General features: G+C 39.5%; 1 protein-coding gene across 1 annotated transcript; it reads left to right on the forward strand.

Moving 5' to 3' along the window:
- Positions 1-1117: 1117 nt before the first annotated feature.
- Positions 1118-19125, forward strand: LOC143856387 (ATP synthase epsilon chain). The gene is made up of 2 exons (XM_077366592.1): positions 1118-1400; positions 18850-19125. The coding sequence occupies exons 1-2, from the start codon at positions 1205-1207 to the stop codon at positions 18876-18878; spliced, it is 225 nt and encodes a 74-aa protein (XP_077222707.1). The 5' UTR covers positions 1118-1204; the 3' UTR covers positions 18879-19125.
- Positions 19126-22345: the final 3220 nt, after the last annotated feature.

Here is a 22345-nt window from a genome sequence, read left to right on the forward strand (position 1 = left end):
CCCTGAGGTTTGAACTATTAGAAATAATTTTAGTTATGATCATCATTATCCTGTATCCAAGCCTGATTGAGTATAGATGATCTCCTTTATGAGACAAAGCTTTTGCCATGGTCAGACACAAGCATTTAGAGGAATTAACTATAACTTTTTGCTTCCTTATTTGTTGAGAATTTCATATGATGGAAAATGAAAAAAAAGTGTTCCCTTTGTGTAGAAATGAAAAAAAATCACTTTCCAAAAACTCACTTAAATGTTTTGAAAAGCCGGTGCCGGAATTTTCTTTTACCAAAGTCATTCGAATAAGATTTTTCCTTTAGGCCATGCCTGGAGCTAGGATTTTTTTTCATGATAAATCAGTGTCTCCAAGTGGTGTGAGAGGGGTAGTTCAGGTAGGAGGAGGAGAGATTTGAGAGAGTATGAATGAGTTGAGGTTGAAAAGTGGCTAAAAAATCAGGAAAAAAGTCAATCACATTTGGAGTAGAGTTTTTTGTTTCTTGATTTTTCAGGCTTTTCCTGCCCTCTCCTCACTAAGTCCCCTCTCATATTTTGGAAAACAAATCTCTCTCCCAGCCCCCCTCACCACCTGAAGAAGCTAATTTATCATGAAAATAAATTCATGTTAGCCAAATGTACCCTTAACTCATTGATATCTATGTTTAGATGCACCTTGTAGATTAGTAGTATAAGCAGTCAATAGGGAGGAGACAAACATTTGATCCCCCGAGAGAGAGAGAGGGAGAGAGAGAGAGAGAGAGAGAGAGCAAAATTTTACACGAAGAATTCCATCATTTTTTGAGAAACGTGGCATGGAAGGTATAGGGAGGGAACATGAATGCCAACAATTATCTACGATTCTTGTCTGGTAGTCTCTAATGATTGTGATGCGAAATTGGCAACCAAACACCTTAAAGTTACCAAAAAAACTGCATTTTTTTTCTTCTTGTAAAATCCTTGAGCATGCAGCATGTGGCAACCAAACACATGGCCCCAGAATGCTAGTTTTTCGCAAGGCAAAAAGAAGAAAAAAGTTTCCAAGAGAAATGTTTTTCCTACAATCCAAACAGCGGAAAAATTAAGTACATAAAATCAGGATATAATCTCAAGTAATCTCCCTCAGCAAAGTACAAGAAGAGCCCCTCAAATAGAGTTTTTGAGAATAATCGAATCAGAGGAAGGAGAGAGAGAGAGAGAGAGAGAGAGAGAGATGGCATCAGTAGCTGGATCGGGCGCTGCAGTACCGTTCTGGAGAGCGGCAGGCATGACCTACATCACCTATTCTAATATCTGTGCCTCTCTCCTTCGTAACTGTCTCAAAGAGCCCCACAAATCGGACGCTCTCACTCGTGAGAAGGTCCATTTCAATGTCACCAAATGGGTCGACGGAAAGCCCGAGAGACCCAGTACGTTTTATCTTTCTGTCCTTTCTCTCGGATCCTAATCTTAGGGTTTTTTTATATTGTCGGATCCTAATGTTAGGGTTTTGAGATTTCTTCTTCCTGATGCCCTAGTTTTATTTTTCCATTTAAGAGTTTTGATTTTTAAATGTATTGGGAGGACTGATTAGGGTTTATTGATCAATATGGATTTTAGATCCTAATGTTAGGGTTTTGATTCCATTTAATCTAGGGTTTCTTCTTCGTGAAGAACTAGATTTATTTTATATTGGGAGAACTGATGAGGGTTTATTAATGATTTTAGATCCTAATGTTAGGGTTTTATTTTCTCGGCGTTCGGTTTTGATTCCTTTTAATTTAGGGTTTCTTCTTCGTGAAGCCCTAGAGATTTATATTTCCATTTAAATGTTTCGATTTCGAAATATATTGGGAGGAATTATGAGGGTTTATTGAAGATTAGGGTTTATATTGACGAATATGCATTTTAGATCTGAAAGGCAAACTGATTTGGTTTGTTTTATGCTGATTGCTTTGCAGAAGTAATATGATGTCTTCTTTGTCTTGTAAATAAAGGTGCATTTACAAAATGACTGAAAATAAGCGGTAGTTATCCTGATTGATGTCGTAAGTTGTATACGGACCTCTGCAGATCTCGCAACTAACTCATGATCAGGTTAACTTAAAACTAACGAAAAAATACAGTGCAGAAAGTAAAAGAAAGGTAGAGAGATTTATATCATAAGCTTTGAGGGTTATTGCAAACTGGAGATCTTATGATGTCACCACCTCGTACCTTACTTTGTAAAGAGAAGTGCAGAAAGCTGGAAATTGTAGAAAGTAGAAGAAAGATAGAGGGATTTATATCATAAGCTCTGAGAGGTAGTGCAAACCGGAGATCTTATGATGTCACCACCTCGTACCTTACTTTGTAAAGAAAAGTGCAAAAAGCTGAAAATTGCAGAAAGTAAAAGAAAAGTAGATGGATCTATATTATAAGCTCTGAGGGTTACTGTAAACGGGAGATCTTATGGTGTCACCACCTCATACCTTACTTTGTAAAGGAAATTGCAGAAAGATGAAAATAAAGGTAAATTTACCGAATATTTGGGCGGCATAATTGCGCTGTGTGGACAAAGAGACTTCGGGTTTGTCGAGATTTCTACAGAACAACGACGCTATTTAGATAATAGTGCCTTGGGTTCTTCGAAATTTGGCAGCGCAACGACGCTGTGTTGGCGAAGGGGGCTTCTGGTTTGCCGAGATTTCGGCTGCGTAATGGCGCTATACGACTGAGAGAACTCCGAAGTTGTCCAAATTTTGGTCGAACAACGGCGTTACTATCGAAAAGTAGCTCGTAGTTCAGCGAAATTAGGCAGAACAAAGGAACAACGTCGTAACAAGAAGGATGTCACTTTGAACCTTCGGAATTTCATCGGAGTGCCGACGCCCAGTGTGAGCAGCCTAGAGTTTCTCTACTTTCTCTTTTAGAAACAAAGTAAACTAGGGTTTTTTTGAGAATTCTGCAGGGGTTCGACGCGCTCAAAAGAGAGGAGGGAGGGAAAAATCACGACCCAAAAAATCCATCTTTAAGCCTTACCCCCCTCTCTTTATTGTTTGGGCGGGGTATCTGCTCGAAATTTCCCCCTAATTTCGCCCTAGGTGAAATTGGTGATGTCATCTGGATCATGGTTTGAAATTTCTACCGAAATTCGAAATTTCTGTGGAGACCGAAACCGAAATTTTCCAAAATTGGATCCTAATGTTAGGGTTTTGTATTCTCGGTGTTCAGTTTTGATTCCTTTTAATTTAGGATTTCTTCTTCATGAATCCTTAGATTTATTTTTGCCCTTTAAATGTTTTGATTTCCAAATATATTGGGAGAACTTATGGGGGTTTATTGAAGATTTGTGATTATGTCGACGAATTAGATCCGAATGTTGAACTGATTTGGTTTTGTCTGGAAAAAATAATATGATGTGTTGTTAATTTCATAGAGCTGGGAATATGTTTGCAAATGAAACTAATAAGGGAATATCCCGAAACTTGAAAATGCTGCAGTTTTGTGATGGTAGAACTTGATAATTGAAGTCTTGTTTTGCTTGGAATACTGTTTGATTGAATGAAATATCACTCTTTTGCTGGTTTTATTGCGTACAGTAGGGTGCTTTTAGCTGTGTTTTGTATTCATGTTTGCGTTTATTTATTTTTCTTTTGAAAAAGATTGATATTTTTTATGAGGTTTAGCTTTAGGCAATGAGTGTTGATCTGCATTTCTCTAGAGTGATGATTGACTCTTACTGAAATGCCTGGGGATGCTAAGGTTCTAAATTTAACCTTGTTTTCCACTTATCATTCTGTACAATGGGTCCAATTCATGAGAATTATTATTTACATGCAGTCTATTATACTATTATGCTTCCATTGGAAGAACCAGTTTGGGGTCTCTTATATGTCTAATTAATCATCCTTTTCTTGAAGGATTTAATCATCCAGTTTTTATTCAAGGAGGTGGTGGTTCATGGTATGGGTAGTTACTTTCCATGAAAAGGTCGTTACTTCCTGCTATGGTTCGTTACTTCCTGATCCGTGTAGCATCCAATTTTGGTGGTTCATACTCAACTCAACGCAACTCAACTAAGCCTTTGTCCCAAACTAGTTGGGGTCGGCTAATGAATCCTTTAGAAAATTTTCATGAAGAAGGTGAAAGGATCTACCCGGCTCGAATTGACTAAGTCTAATCCTGACACTAGTTGGGTTCGTCTACATGGATTATTTATTCCATTCTCTCCTATCCAAGGTCATGTTCTCTGTTATGTTCCTAGCCATCAAGTCTTTCCTCACAATTTCTACCCAAGTTGTTTTCGGTCTGACCTACCTCTTTTTACTCCATCAACTTGGCACGAGTCACTTCTTCTCACTGGAGCATCCAAAGGCTTGATGGCCTTTGGATGTCTCCTCAATTGGTGCCACCCCGCTTAAGTTGGATATGCCCAAACCATCTTAAGCGGTGCTCTGTCATCTTCTCCTCAATTGGTGCCACCCCCACCTTTTTACGGATGTCTTCATTTTTAATTCTAACTAACCTTGTGTGGCCACACATCCATCTAAACATTCACATCTCCGCTACACTCATCTTATGCACATGCTGCTTCATTTGGTGGTTCATGCTATGGGTCATTAATCATCCAATTTTGATGGTTCATGCTAAGGGTCGTTAATCATCCAATTTTGATGGTTCATGCTATGAGTTACCCAAATGATCACATCTGCCACTTGCACCTGCTTATTCAAAGTAATTGATATAAGCTAGGTCCTCCCAAAATTTGATATCTTCACATTTATTGAGGCCAAGATTTTTATTTTTTTTGGAAATTCATACATAACCAACATATCAAATGCCAAGCCCAGTACCTTACCACTTTGAGGGCAGCAAGTTAGCCACTTCTTGTTGGAATTACCATACTTTTCTTGAATGACAGATCTCCAACAGGCTATTCTTTCTTCGCCATATCTCCAGCACCACTTGCCAAGGAGAGCTTGATTTCTCCATTTAATGTTATTGCCTGCAATCCCACTAATTTGCTTTGATGTACACACCTCTTTCTTGTTAATAAGGTGCTTAATCTTCTTGATTTCTTCATTTCCTTCCCACTCGAAGTCGCTTTGAATTTTTCAATCTGATTTGTAATTAAAATTGGGATTTTGAGTATGGACAAAATGTAGAATGCGAGGTTGGCTAAGGTTGCTTTTATAAGAGTAAGCCTTACTCCTAAAAAGGGGGATAAGAATACGGCCTATTTCCATGGTATAGCAAACACCGGAAGGGGAGGAAACCGTACCAATGCATTGCAGATTGCTGGATCAATCTAGGAGGAAAAGGATTCAATTGAGAAGGAGCTAGCAGAATTGTGTAAGCAATAATATTTGACTGAAAGAGTGGATTACCCTAGACCTGATGGGTTGGTATTTAGTATGCTGGAGGATTCCGACCCAGCTTCCTTGTAGAAACCCTTTGATGAAGAAGAGATAAGGCTCAGCCTTTTTGCTTTGGGTAGAGATCGAGCACCAAGTCTAGATGGCTTCTGCTTAGGACTTAACAAAAATATTTTCTATTTTTTTTTTAAACTGAATATTTTCATTTTTTTGCTGTTTTCATTTCAATTTATATTTAATTCTATTTGGTATTTATTCTATCATATGTATTGTAATTTTGATTTAAATTTTTTAGAAGGTTCTTCATAATTCAGTTAAATTAATTCATAAGTCATTTGTTGTTTTAATTTATATGATTTCTATTCCTTTAAATTCTAAATTTCTTTTTCGTACCTTTATATTAGATTAATTTTTAATTTTGTGATGCTTTGGGAATTACATATTAGTTTTTTTTTCACAAAATTTCTAATAATTTTAGGCCTATTTCTTTATACTTTTACTACAATTTATGTTTTTCTGTCGCAACATTATTATTTTAAATTTTTTTGAGGGTTTTATATTTGGGGCTTTACAAAACCATCTATCCTTTGGCGTTCGGTAACCCAACCCCACTTGTGTAGGTTATCTCAAAAAGAAGAAAGAAGGGGAACCCCCTTTGATAATTATTTGGGTATTATTCTCTTTCGTAACGTTTTCTGTAATTGGGGTGATGAATGGGTATAAAAGAACGTGAGGATATGCGTAAGGAAAAGAAAGTTTCTATTGGAGAGGCATGCATGTTTTTTTCTAAACCTGTTTGCCCAAATACTCAACAATAAGCTTAAGGCCTTCAAGGAGGAGCCCTTACTTCTGCCTCATTCGAATAAAATAATGCCTATGAGGCCAGAGAACGACTAGATGATATCACATCTATCATCACCCAATATGCTTCCAATTCACTCAGGCCTGAGTTACCTCTAGAACTCTCGTAAGAATTTAACTTCACCGAGTTCAACAGGGGACAGGTCCAAATAGAATCCCTCTTTCTCCTATAGGATCTCTCTGTCTCAATTTCCTTCATTTTTTGATAGTATCAGCCACGATATATGAGCAATGCTGATTGACTATTGAAGCTCAAATCACTACGTTTAATTTAGTGTTAACAATCAACGAGCCAATCTTGACTTCCTTTTGTTCGAATATCCTCTCATTGCTTTCATTCCAGATTCCCCATATTATGGGAAATGGGGTGATATTCCCTCTAAGGTTACCCCTTCTCCCAAACTTACTTATTTTCCAGCAGCAAATTAGATCTCCTAGACAGTTTGGAAATACCCAGTCCACACCAAAACATTAAAGGATGGCAGTCCACATAGTATATGCAGCCTCACAATGAATGCCCAAGCGGTTGGAGTTTTCCTCTGCACATTTGCACTTGACACATCGGTTAGCCAATCTGATTGTTTACTTTTGCAACGCTTCAAGGGTGCTTATACTTTTTGATATAGCAGTCCATACAAATGACGACCGACATATGTGGTGGGGTGGGACTGGGAGCCCTCCATGCCATCCTTCTAGGATGAGGAGGCGAATCGACCATAGACAGCACTTGAAAAAACAACTTGGTTGAAAAAGCAGCTGTTGGATCCCCATATGTAGCAACAATTATCATTTTGAAATGGAGACACGTAGATCTGCTCCAATCTTTCCACCAGCTCAAGAAAACAGTTTTCTTCCTGATTCTTGTAGCATCTTCGGAGAGCCCAAAACCATTCAACTTTAGAGGTTAGCCACCTGATTATACCCTCCACTTGCACCTGCTTATTCGAAGTAATTGATATAAGCTAGCATAATGAATACACAATGGTTTATCATCTACCCAATGGTCCTCCCAAAATTTGATGTCTTCACCTTTACTGATGATAAGATTTTTTTTCCCGCAAATTCATCAATAACCAACATATCAAACGCCAAGCCCCAGATACCTTACCGCTTGTTGTTTGAATTACCATTCTTTGCTTGAATGACATATCTCCAAAGGGCTATTCTTCCTGACCATATCTCCAGCGCCGCTTTCCGAGGAGAGGCTGATTTCTGCATTTATAGTTGTTGACTGCAATCCCATTGATTTTATTTTATGCACACACCTTTTTCCAATTAATAGAGTTCTTAATCTTCTTAGTCTTCTTGATTCCTTATTTGCCATCATCCCACTCGAAGTCGCTTTGAATTCTTTCAATTTGATTTGCAATTAAAATTGGGATTTTGAAGATGGACATAATGTAGACGCTAAGATTTGCTAAAGTTGCTTTTATAAGAGTAAGCCTTCTTCCTAAAGAGGGGGATAAGAATATAATCTATTTCCATGGTATAGCAAGTGGCAAAAGGAGAGGAAACCGTTTTACTGCATTGCAGATTGATGGAGCAATCCGGGAGGAAAAGGACATAATTGAGAAGGAGATAGTGGACTTCTGTAAGTAATTATATACAACTGAGATGGACTGGTATTCAGTACGTTGGAGGATTCCGATCGTGCTTCCTTGGAGAAACCCTTTGATGAATAGAAGAGATAAGGGTCGGCCCTTTTGCTTTGGGCAGAGACCGAGCATCGGGTCTAGATGGCTTCTTATTAGCATTTACCAAAGTTGTTGGGAGTATGTAAAAGGTGATATCCTCAATTTCTTCAAGGCTATCCATGAGGGGATAGTGCTAGAATATGTTGCATCAGTACGGGTACAACTGTACAAGTGTCTGTATCCGACATGGGTATTGAGTGTTGGATTCAGCAAACATAAAAAAGAACGATTCATGGATTCGCCAAAATATTTTAATGAATTCTCAAACTTTAATTATTATTTTTGCATAATAATATGGTTATAAAAATTCGAAATAGATATAATGTTTAATTTCCATTTAAAAATATAGTAAATTACAATTTAGATGGGTAGAACTCAAAAACATATGGTAATTGTAAACTTATGGTAGTCGTATTCCGAAAAAACGGATAAAAGATATGTCAAAGTATCTCAAAGAATTTTTAAGTATTGGAATCCGAGACGTGTCCGACTTGTGTATGGCAGCCATTTAGAAGAATGCATGTAACATGTGTGCTAGACAAGGGCATGGGGCTACTTTCATTGCTCTCATCCCCAGAGTGAACAGGGCAGCAAATATAGCGGTTTTTCATCCTATTTGTCTGGTTGGTTGCGTAAATAAAGTGCTGACTAAAATCCTGGCAGAGCGATTGAAGAAGATTTTACTGAAGATCATTTCAAGCAACCATTCTACTTTCATCCAAGATAAACAAATCCTTGATGGTGTGCTGATAGCAAACGAGACAGTGGACTATTATCACAAACACAAGGCTAGAGGAATTATCTGCAAATTAGATGCGGAAAATGCTTATGACCTTGTGAAATGGGAGAGTTTGGATTATCTTCTAGAATGAGCTTTTGGGACAGATGGCAAATATGGATTAGGAGATGTATATCCTCGACTTAGTTCTTCGTCTTGATCAACGGGTCACCAAACAATTTTTCTAAATCATCCCGAGGATTGAGGTTGGGAGATCCCCTCTCCCCTTTCTTATTCCTAATCATCGCAGAGACTCTTAGCAGAATGATCGACGAGGGTAGATCTCATAGTTTGATTGAAGGATTCAAAATTGGACTTCAGGACTTGGAGTTTTCCTAGCTTCAGTTCGCGGTTGATACCTTGGCATTCAGCGTCCCTGATGTAGATAAGGTGTTGAAGCTTAAGGCTATTCTCCAGTGCGACGAATTGGTAACAGGGCAAAGATCTAACTTCCGCAAGTCCTGATTTCTTGGTATTTATGTGACTGAGGAAGAGACTGCAGGACTATCAGAACTACTTATGTGCAAAGTGGACCATTTTCCGACATCATACTTAGCTTACCACTGTGTGTGGGTAGGCCTAGAAAGAGTTTGTGGGACCCGATAGTAGAAAGGGTGGAGAGAAGACTGGACTCTTAGAAGCGTAACGTAGTTTTACTGGGGGTAGAATTACTGTAATGAAGGCAGTGCTAGACAACATACCAATTTACCATCTATCTATGTTCAAATGTCCCATGAGTGTGATTAACTGCATTGAGCAGATTTAGCTGAGCTTTCTATGGGTTGGGTCCGACGAGAAGAAAAAGCTTCATTTTGTGTGCTGGGAGGAGATATCTAAAGTTGTAAACCCATTAAAGCTGGTCGCCTCGACATCAGGAGATTGAAAGGCGTTAACAAGACGCTCTTAGGGAAGTGGCTTTGGAGACTTAAAGAGGAGAGACCTCAGTTATGGGATAAGTTCATCGAAAATAAATATCATCTTAGGGCCAATGGATATCTGACGATAGGCACAATTTTAGCGGATTGACAGCTTAGGGGGACATTTTGAGGCAAAAATATAAATTTAATGAGGGAACACAATTCAGAGTCTAACCATTAAAAAAAAATGATTCAGTGTCTATTCATGTGATATGATTAAGTTTTGGCAAGATAAGTGCTGTAATAAAATGCCACTAATGTAGAGGTTTCCTAACTTGTTTCGGGGTTCATCAGATAAGGATGTATTTGTCAAAAAAAAAAATGTAACAATTCCTGGGGTGTCAGATGTAGTAACAAATGGTTGGCGAAGTTGGGATTTCAGGAGGAATCAATGTCGCTGACCTCTAAGGGTGTCAATTTTGGCTCGGGCTCGGAAGCTCGCTCGAGCTCGGCTGGAATCCTTAACGAGCCGAGCTGGCTCGCCAGGCTCGTTAAGCTTAACGAGCCAAGCCCGATCTAGGCCAGGCTCGGCTCGGCTCTTTAAGAATTTAATTTATTTAAATATATATATTATATATTAATATATACACTAAAAGGGTTGTCCAGGGAGTGAAAGGGGGAGGCAAAATATGTCACTTCATTTTTGGAACCCCATTTGTTACTTGGACCACCCCCCATAGTGTAAAAAAAGTAGTCAAATTACACTAGATATGGCTGTCCAAGGAAGATGAGGGGTGTGAACTTAATATAACCCGAGCTCGGTAAGGCTCGCGAGCCTAGCCGAGCCGAGCTTTTGAGCTTAACGAGCCGAGACGAGCCGAGCCTGGCCAAGCTCGGCTCGGCTCGGCTCGTTTACAGCCCTACTGGCCTCAACCATTGATTTAGGACAGAAAGGATGATACGGAGGTTCGTATTTATCTAGGCCTTTTTTACTGTAATTTTCATAGTGTTGGCTTTTGGTATAAGAGATTTCATCTTTTTTGTGGGGCTCAAGATGTAGTAACAAATGGTTGGCGAAGTTGGGATTTCAGGAGGAATCAATGTCACTGGCCTCAACCATTGATTCAGAACAGAAAGGATGATACGGAGGTTCGGATTTACCTAGGCCTTTTTTGCTGTAATTTTCATAGTGTTGGCTTTTGGTATAAGAGATTTCATCTTTTTTGTGGGGCTCAATTCATGTGGTGTGATTCTGCACATGGATGGTTTATGGTATTCAACCTTTTTTTGTTTTTTTTTCTCGGGACTTGGAATCGTTTGCATATTCATTCATATGATTGAACTAGAAATGAATTTTAGATATTTTATTGGAGAAAATTGCTGAAATGTTTCGTATGCTTCTAGTTTGAGTTGTGTTTCTGTTCGTGGTTTTAAATTTCCACCTAAACTGATATGAAACGATGGAAATGTTGCGGTTTCCATCCTGACCAAAATGCATACTGAAATCAAAACCGTAAGTGTATTACTAGTAATTTTTTTGAATGGTAAGTGTATTATTAGTATACTATATCAATATGTGTCCCATAATTATATTTATATGAATTGAATGCAAAGTACGGTGTATGCATTATATTATGTATAAATATTTATATGGATTACATGTGAAATGCGGTATGTACTAAATTATCAGACATGCGCGATAGAGTATGTCACTAGATGTTCGATGTTACACTAGGTGTTCAATGTTGTCAAACCATTATGGCTGGTTATCTTGCCTTTCTGATGTTTTCTCATTGTGTATTTGTGCTTATTCTAGCATTTTCTGAAGTTTCATCTTATAATTTTATCATCTGCATATGTTTATGTGATTTTATAGGATTTTATCAACTGAAATCAAAATGTTTCCTTTTTCATGGCGACTGAAACCCGAATTTAAAACCTTGATTCTGTTGGCTCGAATTTTTCCTGAATAAGAGATCATGCTTACTAGGTCATTATAACGATAAGAATCTGCAGTTCTCTATTGACTCAATTCTACAATAGAATCAAACTTCTATGTATTGCCTGCTTATAAACAAGAACCGATTCTTGTTGATGTGATCCTTACCGTTGGGTCATCATTCCTTACTGTTGGATCATTTGGACCACTATTTTTATTTTATTTTTGTGGTTATTGGACTTATTTTTGCTATTTGGATTTCCTAGATGTGAAGGGATGTTCACTTCACCTAGGGCCCACCCCTTGCATGCACTTTAGCCTTTTATTTTATTAGTTTCATTCGGATTGACCCTTTTACCCTTAGTGCATATTTGCCTATGTGTTGTAGGAGGAGTAGATTAGTATTTTTGCATGACTTAAGGCACTTAAGTTGTGATTTATTATTATTGGTTGATGTTGGTCCCACATAACACGATATATAAGAGTGGTGGGGGAGAACAACCCTAATTTTGAAAGATTTGTGAAAAGACCAAGCGAAGGAGCCGACAGCTCTCTTCTCTCCCTCCACGCCTTAGGGCGTCTCCTCTTCCTCCTCTCAAACTCACGGCAAGGTGAGTTCTCTCCTCTTATCTCTCTTCTTCTCCTCTCACCCTCTTTTGTTCTCTCTCCCTCTCCCTACCTAGCCATCTTTTCTTTTGTTCTCTCTCCCTCCCCCTACCTAGCCATCTTTTCTTTTGTTCTCTCTCGCCCCTTATTTTCTCCCTCTCCCTACTTAGCCATCTTTTCTTGATCTCTCTCTCGCTACTTATTTTCCCTTTAATCTCCTTACCCAACTATCTTTTCTTGATCTCTATCTTTTCTCTATTTTGGCCTCCAACCCTTTCTCTTCTTGTCCTATATCATCGTCTTCTCTCTCTTCTTCTATCCTCCAACCTTTTCACTTCTCTTCTTGCCCTTTCTCAGTCTATCACTTGGAGGTAGTTGCTGTCCTACTTGAAGAATACGTCGACGGGCTTCTCCACCGCTCTCTTTTGGCTTCTTTCAAGCTTTTGGGTTGAGGTATTGCTGCGTTTGTAGGGTAAGATCGTTTTAGCATCCTTAAAACCCCTCTTTCTTGACTAGTTAGACCCTTATTTCATGGTAGGTTTATGTCTTTATCCCTTAGTAGTGATCTAGGTTATTTTCCATCCTAAATAAGACCCCTTGGGGCCCTAGTTTTAATGATTTACGTTTCTGGACAGCAAGCATAGTAAATCTGATTTTTCAGTTTTGTGGACCCTTACATGCCTTGTCAATGCTATGGAACTTTTATATTCGATTACTATTTGATTTAGCATCTATTCGCATTGATTTCTATCTCAACGACTAACATTACATGGGTTTTCTAGGCTGAAGGCTGAAATTAGTTGCTTCTGCTTAATTATTTGGGCATAACATGGCCATGGAAACTTGAAATATTATTCCCCATGAGCTCCATTTAGGTCTTGGTTGTCGCCGCGCACCCTTACAGGCTTGCACCACTTGTCCTCATCTCTAATTTATTAGAGACCGCATTTGCTTCTTGTTTTGGTCCCTCTACAAAGATGCATGTGGAAAAAAGATTCTAAGTAATACTCCGGATCATTGTCGGAAAGACACCCTCACGCCCCCATTATTTTATATGTGGTCTTATTTCTAATTATATGGTTATTATGATGTCTTTTGCAATGATTTTGTCTTTTTAATTTCTAATATTTCATACTTTTGTTATTTCAAAGAAAAATATTTCATTATTTTTGTACTAGCTGCTTCTCTTTATGATTGAAATATTGGAAAGCACAGTATTTGTAAATGAGACTATTGTTACAAGGGTGGGTGGGTGTTGGTATAGTGGTCTTGTCACTGTGTCAGGGATGATGAATTATTTTTTCTTGAGCTTCTTGAGTCATTGGAGTAGGTTTTTGTGACCTCATGGAGGGTCGCTGGGTTTGGACTCTGGACCTTCAACTTCAAGGAGTCTTCTTGGTGAGAACTTCCATTACATTGCCTTGTTTCAAGCAAGAAGTTCTAATCTTGTCAGAGTCGTATTTTAAAGGCCCCTACCTTCCAAGCGTAGGGGCCTTTAATCGATCTTTTGAAGAGGAAGAAGTTCCAGTTGGCAAATAGAGGTGAAATGTATACGGAAGCCGATAAAGACTTGTCTCTAAATCACAAAAGTTCAGGACAATCGATCTTTTGAAGAGGAAGAAGTTCCAGTTGGCAAATAGATGTGAAATGTATAAGGAAGCTGATAAAGACTTGTCTCTAACCACCGCCATATTCATTGTAAAGTGGCTTGGAGAGTGTTGTATCTCTATTTTGTTGTGGCTTGTATCACTTGGCTGTCCTGCTATCGTTTGCTTTTCTTAGGGAGTTAAGTTTTTCTGGCACTTTGACGAGAAACATTGTATTCTGTGAAGTAGGGTTCTGTTTCGGTGGCTTAGGTCATTTGGACTGGAAGGAATCAGACTATCGGAGGACCTTCTAGGACAAAAATGTCTCAATTGGATGAATGCTAAGAATGAATTTCTAGGACACACGGTTCAAGATGCATTTATGCATTTCCAAGTGATTATAATGGTAAGAAGCACAAGAATAAAGAAATTTTCAAAGTGGAATCCTTCTTTTCAAGGTTGAATGCAAGTAATGGGTGACCTACCCGGCGTGCAAAAATATGGAAATCCATAGCTCCTCAAAGAATTACAGCTTTTGCTTGTACCATGGTTATGCGAAAGATTAACATTTGCAGCTGACTCAAAAGAAGAAAATTCCACATTGTAAGCATGTGTGTTCTATGCAGAAAGCAGGAAATAACCATGGGTCGCATCATGGTGAAGTGCTCTTTGTCATATCGTTTGTAGCTAACTTTGATAAATTGCTTCCATCTATCATGGGTGCTTCAAAGATCAATTAGTAAAATCTTTTCAAATTGCTGTGCTGGTTTGTTTGGAGAAAGCGGCCAATCTCTCTGGAAGGTAGTCCCTTGTGCCCTCACATGGCATATTTGGGAGGAAAAAAAACAATCACATGGAAGTAAAGAACGATTACTTCAAGGAATATGCGTCAGCTAAGGTTTTCACACTGGAGTGGAGATTTCTTCGCCCATATGTTTGCCTGAAAGTTGAGACGCGGTGGTTTTCAATTGGGGTGGTTGGTGAATATGGGGACGAACTTAAATCAGGTGCTATGCCGGTTCAGAAAGACCTTAATCATAACCCATTTGAAGTTGATAGAAGTGGGCTGGAGAGGTTGATGAAGAAATCGGTGCTCTAGAAGAATGTTTCGGAAAAGAGTGAGATGGCTGGATGATGGAATCAATGGTGAACGTTCACATTTTGACACCCAAACGAGGAATAAAACTGAACAACCGTTGATTGGTACGCAATCGGACGGTAAATCTGGACTCATGAATTACAGATGGCATGAGGAATGGAAAAGAAAAGGAAAAGGAATAGCCATTGATCAAAATATGATGGCGGATGACCGAAATTAAGCCGTTGATTCAAATTTCAAAATTAAAAGAGTCTGGCGGAAAGCTCGAAGGCGATAAAAGGATGCCCGTATGAAGGGCGACGTGGCATAACATAAATGGAGGATCACGTACAGAGGATAACGCCTAAAAAGAAGGTGGTGACAGCTATGGGGATACGTGGCGGAAATATGGAGGAATTCGATGCTTGTAAACTGTTGTTTAGTAGAAGTAATACAGGGGTGCATAAGACATATGTCCAAGGCTTTAAGGAAGATGAGAATCGCGGTAGAAACGTATATACTGACGGGACACGCATCCAAGGCTTTAAAGGGGATGAAGACAGGAGGCGGCTTCTTAGAAACTTCAGTAGGGCTGGGTGGACACGTGGTGCGGTAGCCATAAACGGTGGGGAGGGATGGCAATCAAAGAATCAGAGTTTGTTGCATGATGGACAGGTGGATCCCATGCAACATGGTTACCGTATAACATGGAGAGAAGGAAGTAATCCTAAGCCTTTTCACCGGCTGAGGAAAAATTTCAAACTTAAAAGTGCCGGTCATCGAAGGGGAGTCAATCTAAGGCAGAAAAGACACGGAAACATATTGATCTGGTATTCAAAGACTGCTTTAACCAATTGGTGGAGGATTTTTGGAAGGAGGGCTCGGCAGTTGCCGGCATACCGGAAAAAAAGAGGAAGCAAACCGGTTGATTCCTCTCCTACTAGGGATGAGATACTACAAGAATATTTAAAGTTGAGAAGGAGGAAGAGATGGAAGAAAAGGAAGGAGGAAGATGTTGTAATTAGGAGTGAAAATCAAATTTTGGCTGAGTGAAGGGGGGAAGTTTCCGGAAGAGATAAGTGTTCAAGAAGCAAATCTGATTAAAAAAGAAATCGTAGCAGCAACACTGATCAGAGATGAAGAGTCGGGTTCCGCCGAAAATTTCGGACGGTGTGAAAATAATTGCGTCGATGGAAGTGGCAGTAACCATAGGGAATTATCGGAGACGCTCATGTGAGCTTCAATCATGTTAGGAGATCGGCTAATGGAGAGGCTGATTCACTAGCTAGGAGGGGGGTTGATTTGGAGTCCTTGGAGAAGTTTGATTTTCTTCCCCCTTGAGGGTGTATTGTATCTTTGTATTGTTTGTTTTCTATTTGTACATACTGACCGCCTCGGTCTTTTTTAATGAAATTTACCATTAAAAAAAAAACACCATAGGGAAGAGAGAAGCTTAGAAGGTGAATCAACATCTGAATCTAATCTGGACTCTTTGGAGGTTGAATTACAAGAAAATATGGGTGAGGATTGGTTTCGGGACTCACAACAGGATTCCCTAGATATTGATATAGAGTCCAAAATCAAGGAGGTTGTGTCAAAAGTGGGGTCATCCGATGAGAATCTCCGGACTCATCGCATCAAGGTGAAGTCGGGTCGAAATTATTGTTCATGTAAGAGAAAGGAAGAATGGCGGAAATGGGTACTGAATGGGGGGTTAGTTTTGAAGAAAATGAATCTGCCACATGGTGCATACTACAAGCTATTGAGGATAGGGAAGCCTCAAAAACGACGGTAAAGAGGCTGACATGAAGAGGGCTTGGGAGATTCGTGGTTTGAATTGAACCTCAGAAGTGGGATAGGGATTCACGATCTCTCCGAGGAGTCATGGACGGGGCCTCTCAAATGAAGTAATGGGTTTGACGCAATGGGGATGGGCCTTTCTCTTTGGTTCTTGGGCCCTCAGGACCTTTTGATGTAGGTGAGGCCATTTGTCACAAAACAGCGTAGAACGGTGTCCCTGTGAAGGGATGGTCAAGGCTATTACTCCGTTTGATTTGCTATCTCCTCCCAAATCGCGTTGGGCGAATGAGATAGGGAGGGCCTCCTTCTAACTGGAATGTCAGTTATGGGTGAGTCACAATGTGGTTGTGAATCCCTTATTTGGTTTGGATACGATTCAAGCTAATTCTATTGGGTAATGTAATGGGGAATGGGGATAAGCTAATTCTACTGTATGTAGTGGGTGGTACTGTTGTAGCCTGTTAGGGGACAGCTTGTCCCTTATTTGGCACTTTTTGGAATAATAAATGTCAATTGAAAAAAAACATTTACTTATTCAAGGACAAGAAGAAAAGTTGGGGAAGGATATTTTAGATGTTAAAATCGATATAATAGCTTGGATGCAAAAGGATAATGGAGAAGCAAGTTACCAAGTAGGGGACATTTTGAGAGAATAACAAGCAATAGCACAAGAAAAAAGACCAAGATCAAATGTGACTACAAAATGGCCACCACCTCCAAATGGGTAGTTCAAATTGAATTTTGATGGAAGTGCCAGAAGCGAGCCGGGGCCAGCGGGCATTGGTGGAATCATTAGTGACTCAAATGGAAGAACAATAATCTTGTACTCAGGACAAGGTGGGTTATGTGACTCAAATGAAGCAGAAGCAAAAGCTTTATTATGAGGCCTCAAATGGTGTGTGGAAGCTCGGATCAGCCCTCTCTTGATTGAAGGCGACCCTGCCAACGTAATAGCATGGCCTTTAAAGGAAACAAAAGGTCCTTGGTTGGCCCCTCATTGCTGAAATTAGGCCCCTATCAATGGGGCCGACTGATCCTAGACAAGCTACTTTCTGTAATCGTGGCTGCGACGGGATGCTGGTGCAGTGTATTCTCATGTACCCCACCCCCCCTTTGTATTTCGATTGATACCGTACGAAGAAAATTTCGTTACCTCCACACAAAAAAATCCTTACCCACCTGATGCCATGAAACTAAATTCTGATGGGCCATCATTAGGGAACCCAGGGCGCTAGGTATTTCCTTCCAAATTGACAACAGGGAGATTATTAGGTCATCATGAGGACTGATTGGCATTAAGGACTCCAAAGCTGAGGTTTTCACTCTTACCACTGGTTTAGAATTTTTTCCCAAAGATCTTGATGAGTGCTTTTGACTCGAGGGAGACTTGTCAAATGCCATCGTGTGGGCGATCAATTGTAGCCTGGGACTGTGGCGGTTGGCTCCTATCATTGATAAGATTAATCATGTTTGCAGAGGAAGAGCATTCTTTTTTGCATATCCTTGAGAGGCTGAGTCAGGGGACTTGTTAGCCAAAGATGGTGTATATAAATATTGACTATATTTGGGGCAGTCTGCGTCCCTACTGAACTTCTTTCTTTGATAAATTTTCTGTTACCCCTTCAATAATAATAACAATACATATTAAAACAAAAATGGCTTGATCAAATACTTTTAGCAATACATATTAAAACAATGGCTTGATCAAATACTTATCGTGTGATGAGCCAATTTGAGCGTCAGCAATCATCTAGTCTAAGTCCCTGTTTTGAGTTAAACATTGTCATCGAGGGCGTGGCCAACACTTTGAGAATCGAGGATAGAAGATTTATGCTGAGAGAATTTTTGGGCTAGCTTATAACAGCCAGAAAATTTTCCTTTTCTTCTTATGAGGTATGCTGATTCACTCAACTAGCAGTGCTGTTTTGGCCAACAAAATGTACTCTTTACTAGTTGAGAAGTGGAAGGGGTCCAAATATTGATGAACTGATTACTTTGTGTCCTGGATGATGTTATAATGTTTGATGGTGATAAATGAGCTGGGTCAGTGCATTAAATCCTTTCATTTCGTTGACCATTGCATTAAAACTTAAATGTATTGGCAATTATCTTGTTTGATAACCATCTTACCTCTTATCTCTAAATGTGTTTATTTATGTATTAATGTTTACTTTTGGTTTCCAACTAATGAATCCTTACATCATGTATATTTTGCCCTTCGCATCCTTGTATACAAGTTATCTCTGTGATAACTTTTTTTCTTTCATTTCTAGGTAATACATATTTCTGTGCTAATGAATCTTTTCGCTGGTTTATTTATTAGCACTGCGTTCGGATTCACCTGGCGAATGATTATAGGAGGCTGGTGTTTGAGAAGTCTAGGGGAGAATCCTCTGCCTGGATTGATTTCATTTTGTTTATCAGATTAGTTGTTTGACACCCTTGGTGATGTAGTTTTTGTAATGTTCCAAAATTGTTTCGGCTAAGTTGGTATTTTGGGTTGCATGGAAGGTGCACTGATAATAATATAATGGCTGTTAAAACATTGAACTAATTCAGCTTCTATTGATTTCCAATAAATTGTGGATGGTTTTGTAAATTGGATTACACTTTTAAGATTCCTTGAGTTGTGTTATTCAATGCGTGGATAGACTCCTACAGGGTATTAGATGAATGCTTTAAGAGTACTATTCTTCAACCACAACTAAAATTTGTGTTAAATGAACACTGTCGTCTTGCCGGACAAATCCCCATATAAAGATTGAAGAACAGCTCCTCATTCGCCTCACCAATCCTTTTTTCCACCTATCCTTTTTTCTTCCTCGACGCTGCTTTTACCATTCAATCCACATCCATTGCCAATCAGACATAAAGTGCTGTTTGGATAGGTGGATTTTAGAATCCAGGTTTTAGTTTGAAAGTGGTGGAAATTTCTGTATTTTACAATCCATTATTCTGGATTTTAAAAAAGAAATCCAGGATGTATGAAGCTCTCCTCCATCTTGAGATTTGTAAAACCTGGAAACGGGATGATTTCCTACTCACTCGCTCGACAGAAAGAAGGGCGAGAAATCAGAAAACGAAGGACGGTATCCTCTCTCTCGTCTTCCATCCATGATTTTGAGGAAATCCAAGATTCTAAAATCTCTGTATCCAAACGGCCACAAAATCTCATGTCTGTCATCGTTTCCGCCTTCTTCACTGCCATGAGGAGAATTCATATGAGGGGAAATAGACCCTAAAATTTCTTAGAAAGGGTTGTTTTTAAGGGGAAATCTAGAACTAAGTCACAATCTAAGCAGAAGTCTCTCGATTTATCATTTATGGATTATTTTTTATAATAGGAAGTCGATCCTAGTTGTGGGCTCTCCCAATTTTCCAGATGCATGGCATCCCATGTCATCAAGCTGATCAACGTTTGGTGCTTGTTGTCCTTCACTGAAATGGAGTTTAGATATCAGAATCTCTCCGAGATTGACTAAATTCCCTGCATGGGAGAGGGCTTAGGACCCTTCTCTGACTCTTTTGGCAGAAGCCTACATTCCCAAATGGATACTGAGACAGGAAGGTATCCTGCACCAGCTCCGGCTCGGTTAGAAAATTGACCTATGCTTGGGTGCACAGGTCCAATTTAGGGGTGTAACTCGGGTCGGGTTCAACCTGAAAAAAGTCTGGTTGAGTTCTGGTTCAAGTTCGGGTTGAGGGCTTGGCCAACCCAACCCAAGTGAAACCTGACATTTTTATCATTTTTTTTAGTAAGCTTAAAAACTCAGGTTGGGTCGGGTTCGGGTTAGAAAGAAGGTTTCCTCAGGTTGGGTCGGCTTGATCCTAATCGGGTTGGAGCTCGGGTTGAACCTTGTCGGGTTGGAACTCTGGTCAAGTCGGGTTGAGTAAATGGTTCCTTGGATCGGGTTCAGGTTGGCCTCAACCCAACCCGAGTTGCACCTGTGGTCCATTATGCATTAGATCATAATTAAGGGTGAGTTTATAATCATGCAAATCCTCAAATCAATGATGAATTGACGAGGCTGAACTTTCATCTTACAAAGTTTTCGGTGGACTCTCCACTGTTAAATTGCGATTGTATTTGACTGACTTTGTAAGGATTGAAGGCCATCCGATCGCACAGATCAGTGCTATCATAGTCAGAGGCATTTCAGAGCTTATTATTCTGGGTTAGGTTACATTTCCATATTCATGGTTTGATTTTGGGAACGGGCCCGAAGATTTACAATGCACACCTTACCTTACCCCAGTGGTCCACAAAAATAAGCAGAAGGCACACAATTGGGATTGAGCCTCTAGCTCAATGGTCAAGGCTTTGTTCTTTGAACCAGAGCCTCTATTACAATGGTCAAGGCTTTGTTCTTTTGGGGATGTGGGCCTTGTGCTCATGCTCATACCTCAAGGTCTCCCTACCTCAATCAGGTAGAAGAAATTTGCTACATTATAACCTACATTAATTTTAGGGAAATGATTTCAGCATTCCAATGTTTTGATAAAGATGCGCTAAGCATCTTGTCGTGCAGTATTTAAAGGGCTGTCAGAGGAATATTACAGTTCTCAAAAAGCTTTTGCAGGCCCTTTAAACACTACAGGACAAGATGTTTTGTGCATCTTTATCAAACATTGGAGTGTTGAAATCATTTCCCTAATTTTATTGTCCTAAGATTATTTAATTTCCTTTCACTTTTTATTCTAAAATTACACTAACCACTAAATATTGCTACATTTATTATGGGAAGTGATATTTACGCCCCTTTTGACCACCAAGGACACCCAACGTTCACTAAAAATCAAATCTACTGGATTATTCTACGTCAAGCACATTAGCTCCTTTTAGTCATTGATAGATTGGTGTTGGTTGCCCCTGTGATCAAAAGGGGCGTAAATATCACTTCCCCTTATTATTCTAAAACTTATTATCCCTACCAGGGATTTGCTAGGGACTTAGAAGCATTTTGTTACGTGCTTAATCAGCCGTAACGGAAATAAACAAAAGGAAAAATAGAAAAAAGAGGGGACACAGGTTGATTCGAGGCAACCGGACCTCCTAATGGCTCAAATTGAGAGAAACCATGAGTCTCCTAGAACAAAGTTTCCTTTGTGCTGTAAATTTCTTCTTCACCTAACTTCATTAACATACTCTACTTAAAATACAAGAATAAAAGTAGTTGCCACATCCCTACCCACTAACTCAATTGCATCACACGTAGACAATAACTAGCACCATAACTCTGAGACACTGTGGACCCCGATCCGAGATAGGCGGCGAGGGAACGGGTCCCTAACACCCTCTGGATCATCCACGTGTGAAGGAGAGCTCTACCAAGGAACTCTCAAAACGGATGCCACCCTCATAGCATAGCACGAGTGGCGATATAAAAAGAAAGATATATGTCTCGATCCGGAGCCAAGGCTCGAAACCAAGACATACCTGAAATAAACTCAGAGTCGCCATCCATGGATATGCCATGGAACCCTAAAATCAAATCCTCTGTGCAATGGATAACCAGAAATATATATGGGTTCGTGCCTGGTTACGAATGGGGAAGGTCTGAGAGCACCCCCAATTCGTCCGAGTGCAAGCACTTGGTCTCTTATGCCATTTATTTATTAACTCCAAAGAAGTTTGGGTAAAAATCATGTGAAATGGGAACAATCCTCAGGAATCGTCTACCTAAGCATGCATTTCCTGAGGATAAAGATAATAAGCACACATAAAATAAAATGAAAGATGTGTCACCTAAGCATAGCTAGGTTATGAGTGACATGCCTAAAAGGTGTCTAAGTTCTGATATGCAAACACATGCAAGCTA

This window comes from Tasmannia lanceolata, unplaced genomic scaffold (assembly GCF_043159265.1).
Source record: "Tasmannia lanceolata isolate RefF3 unplaced genomic scaffold, GAP_Taslan_0.1 ptg000023l, whole genome shotgun sequence".
Lineage (NCBI taxonomy): Eukaryota > Viridiplantae > Streptophyta > Magnoliopsida > Canellales > Winteraceae > Tasmannia > Tasmannia lanceolata.

Bases quoted from the DNA above. Each gene is read 5' to 3' on its own strand.
- LOC143856387 (XM_077366592.1), top strand. From the start codon at position 1,205: ATGGCATCAGTAGCTGGATCGGGCGCTGCAGTACCGTTCTGGAGAGCG. The intron at 1,401-18,849 runs GTACGTTTTATC...TTTATTTATTAG, and splicing joins CGGAAAGCCCGAGAGACCCA to CACTGCGTTCGGATTCACCT.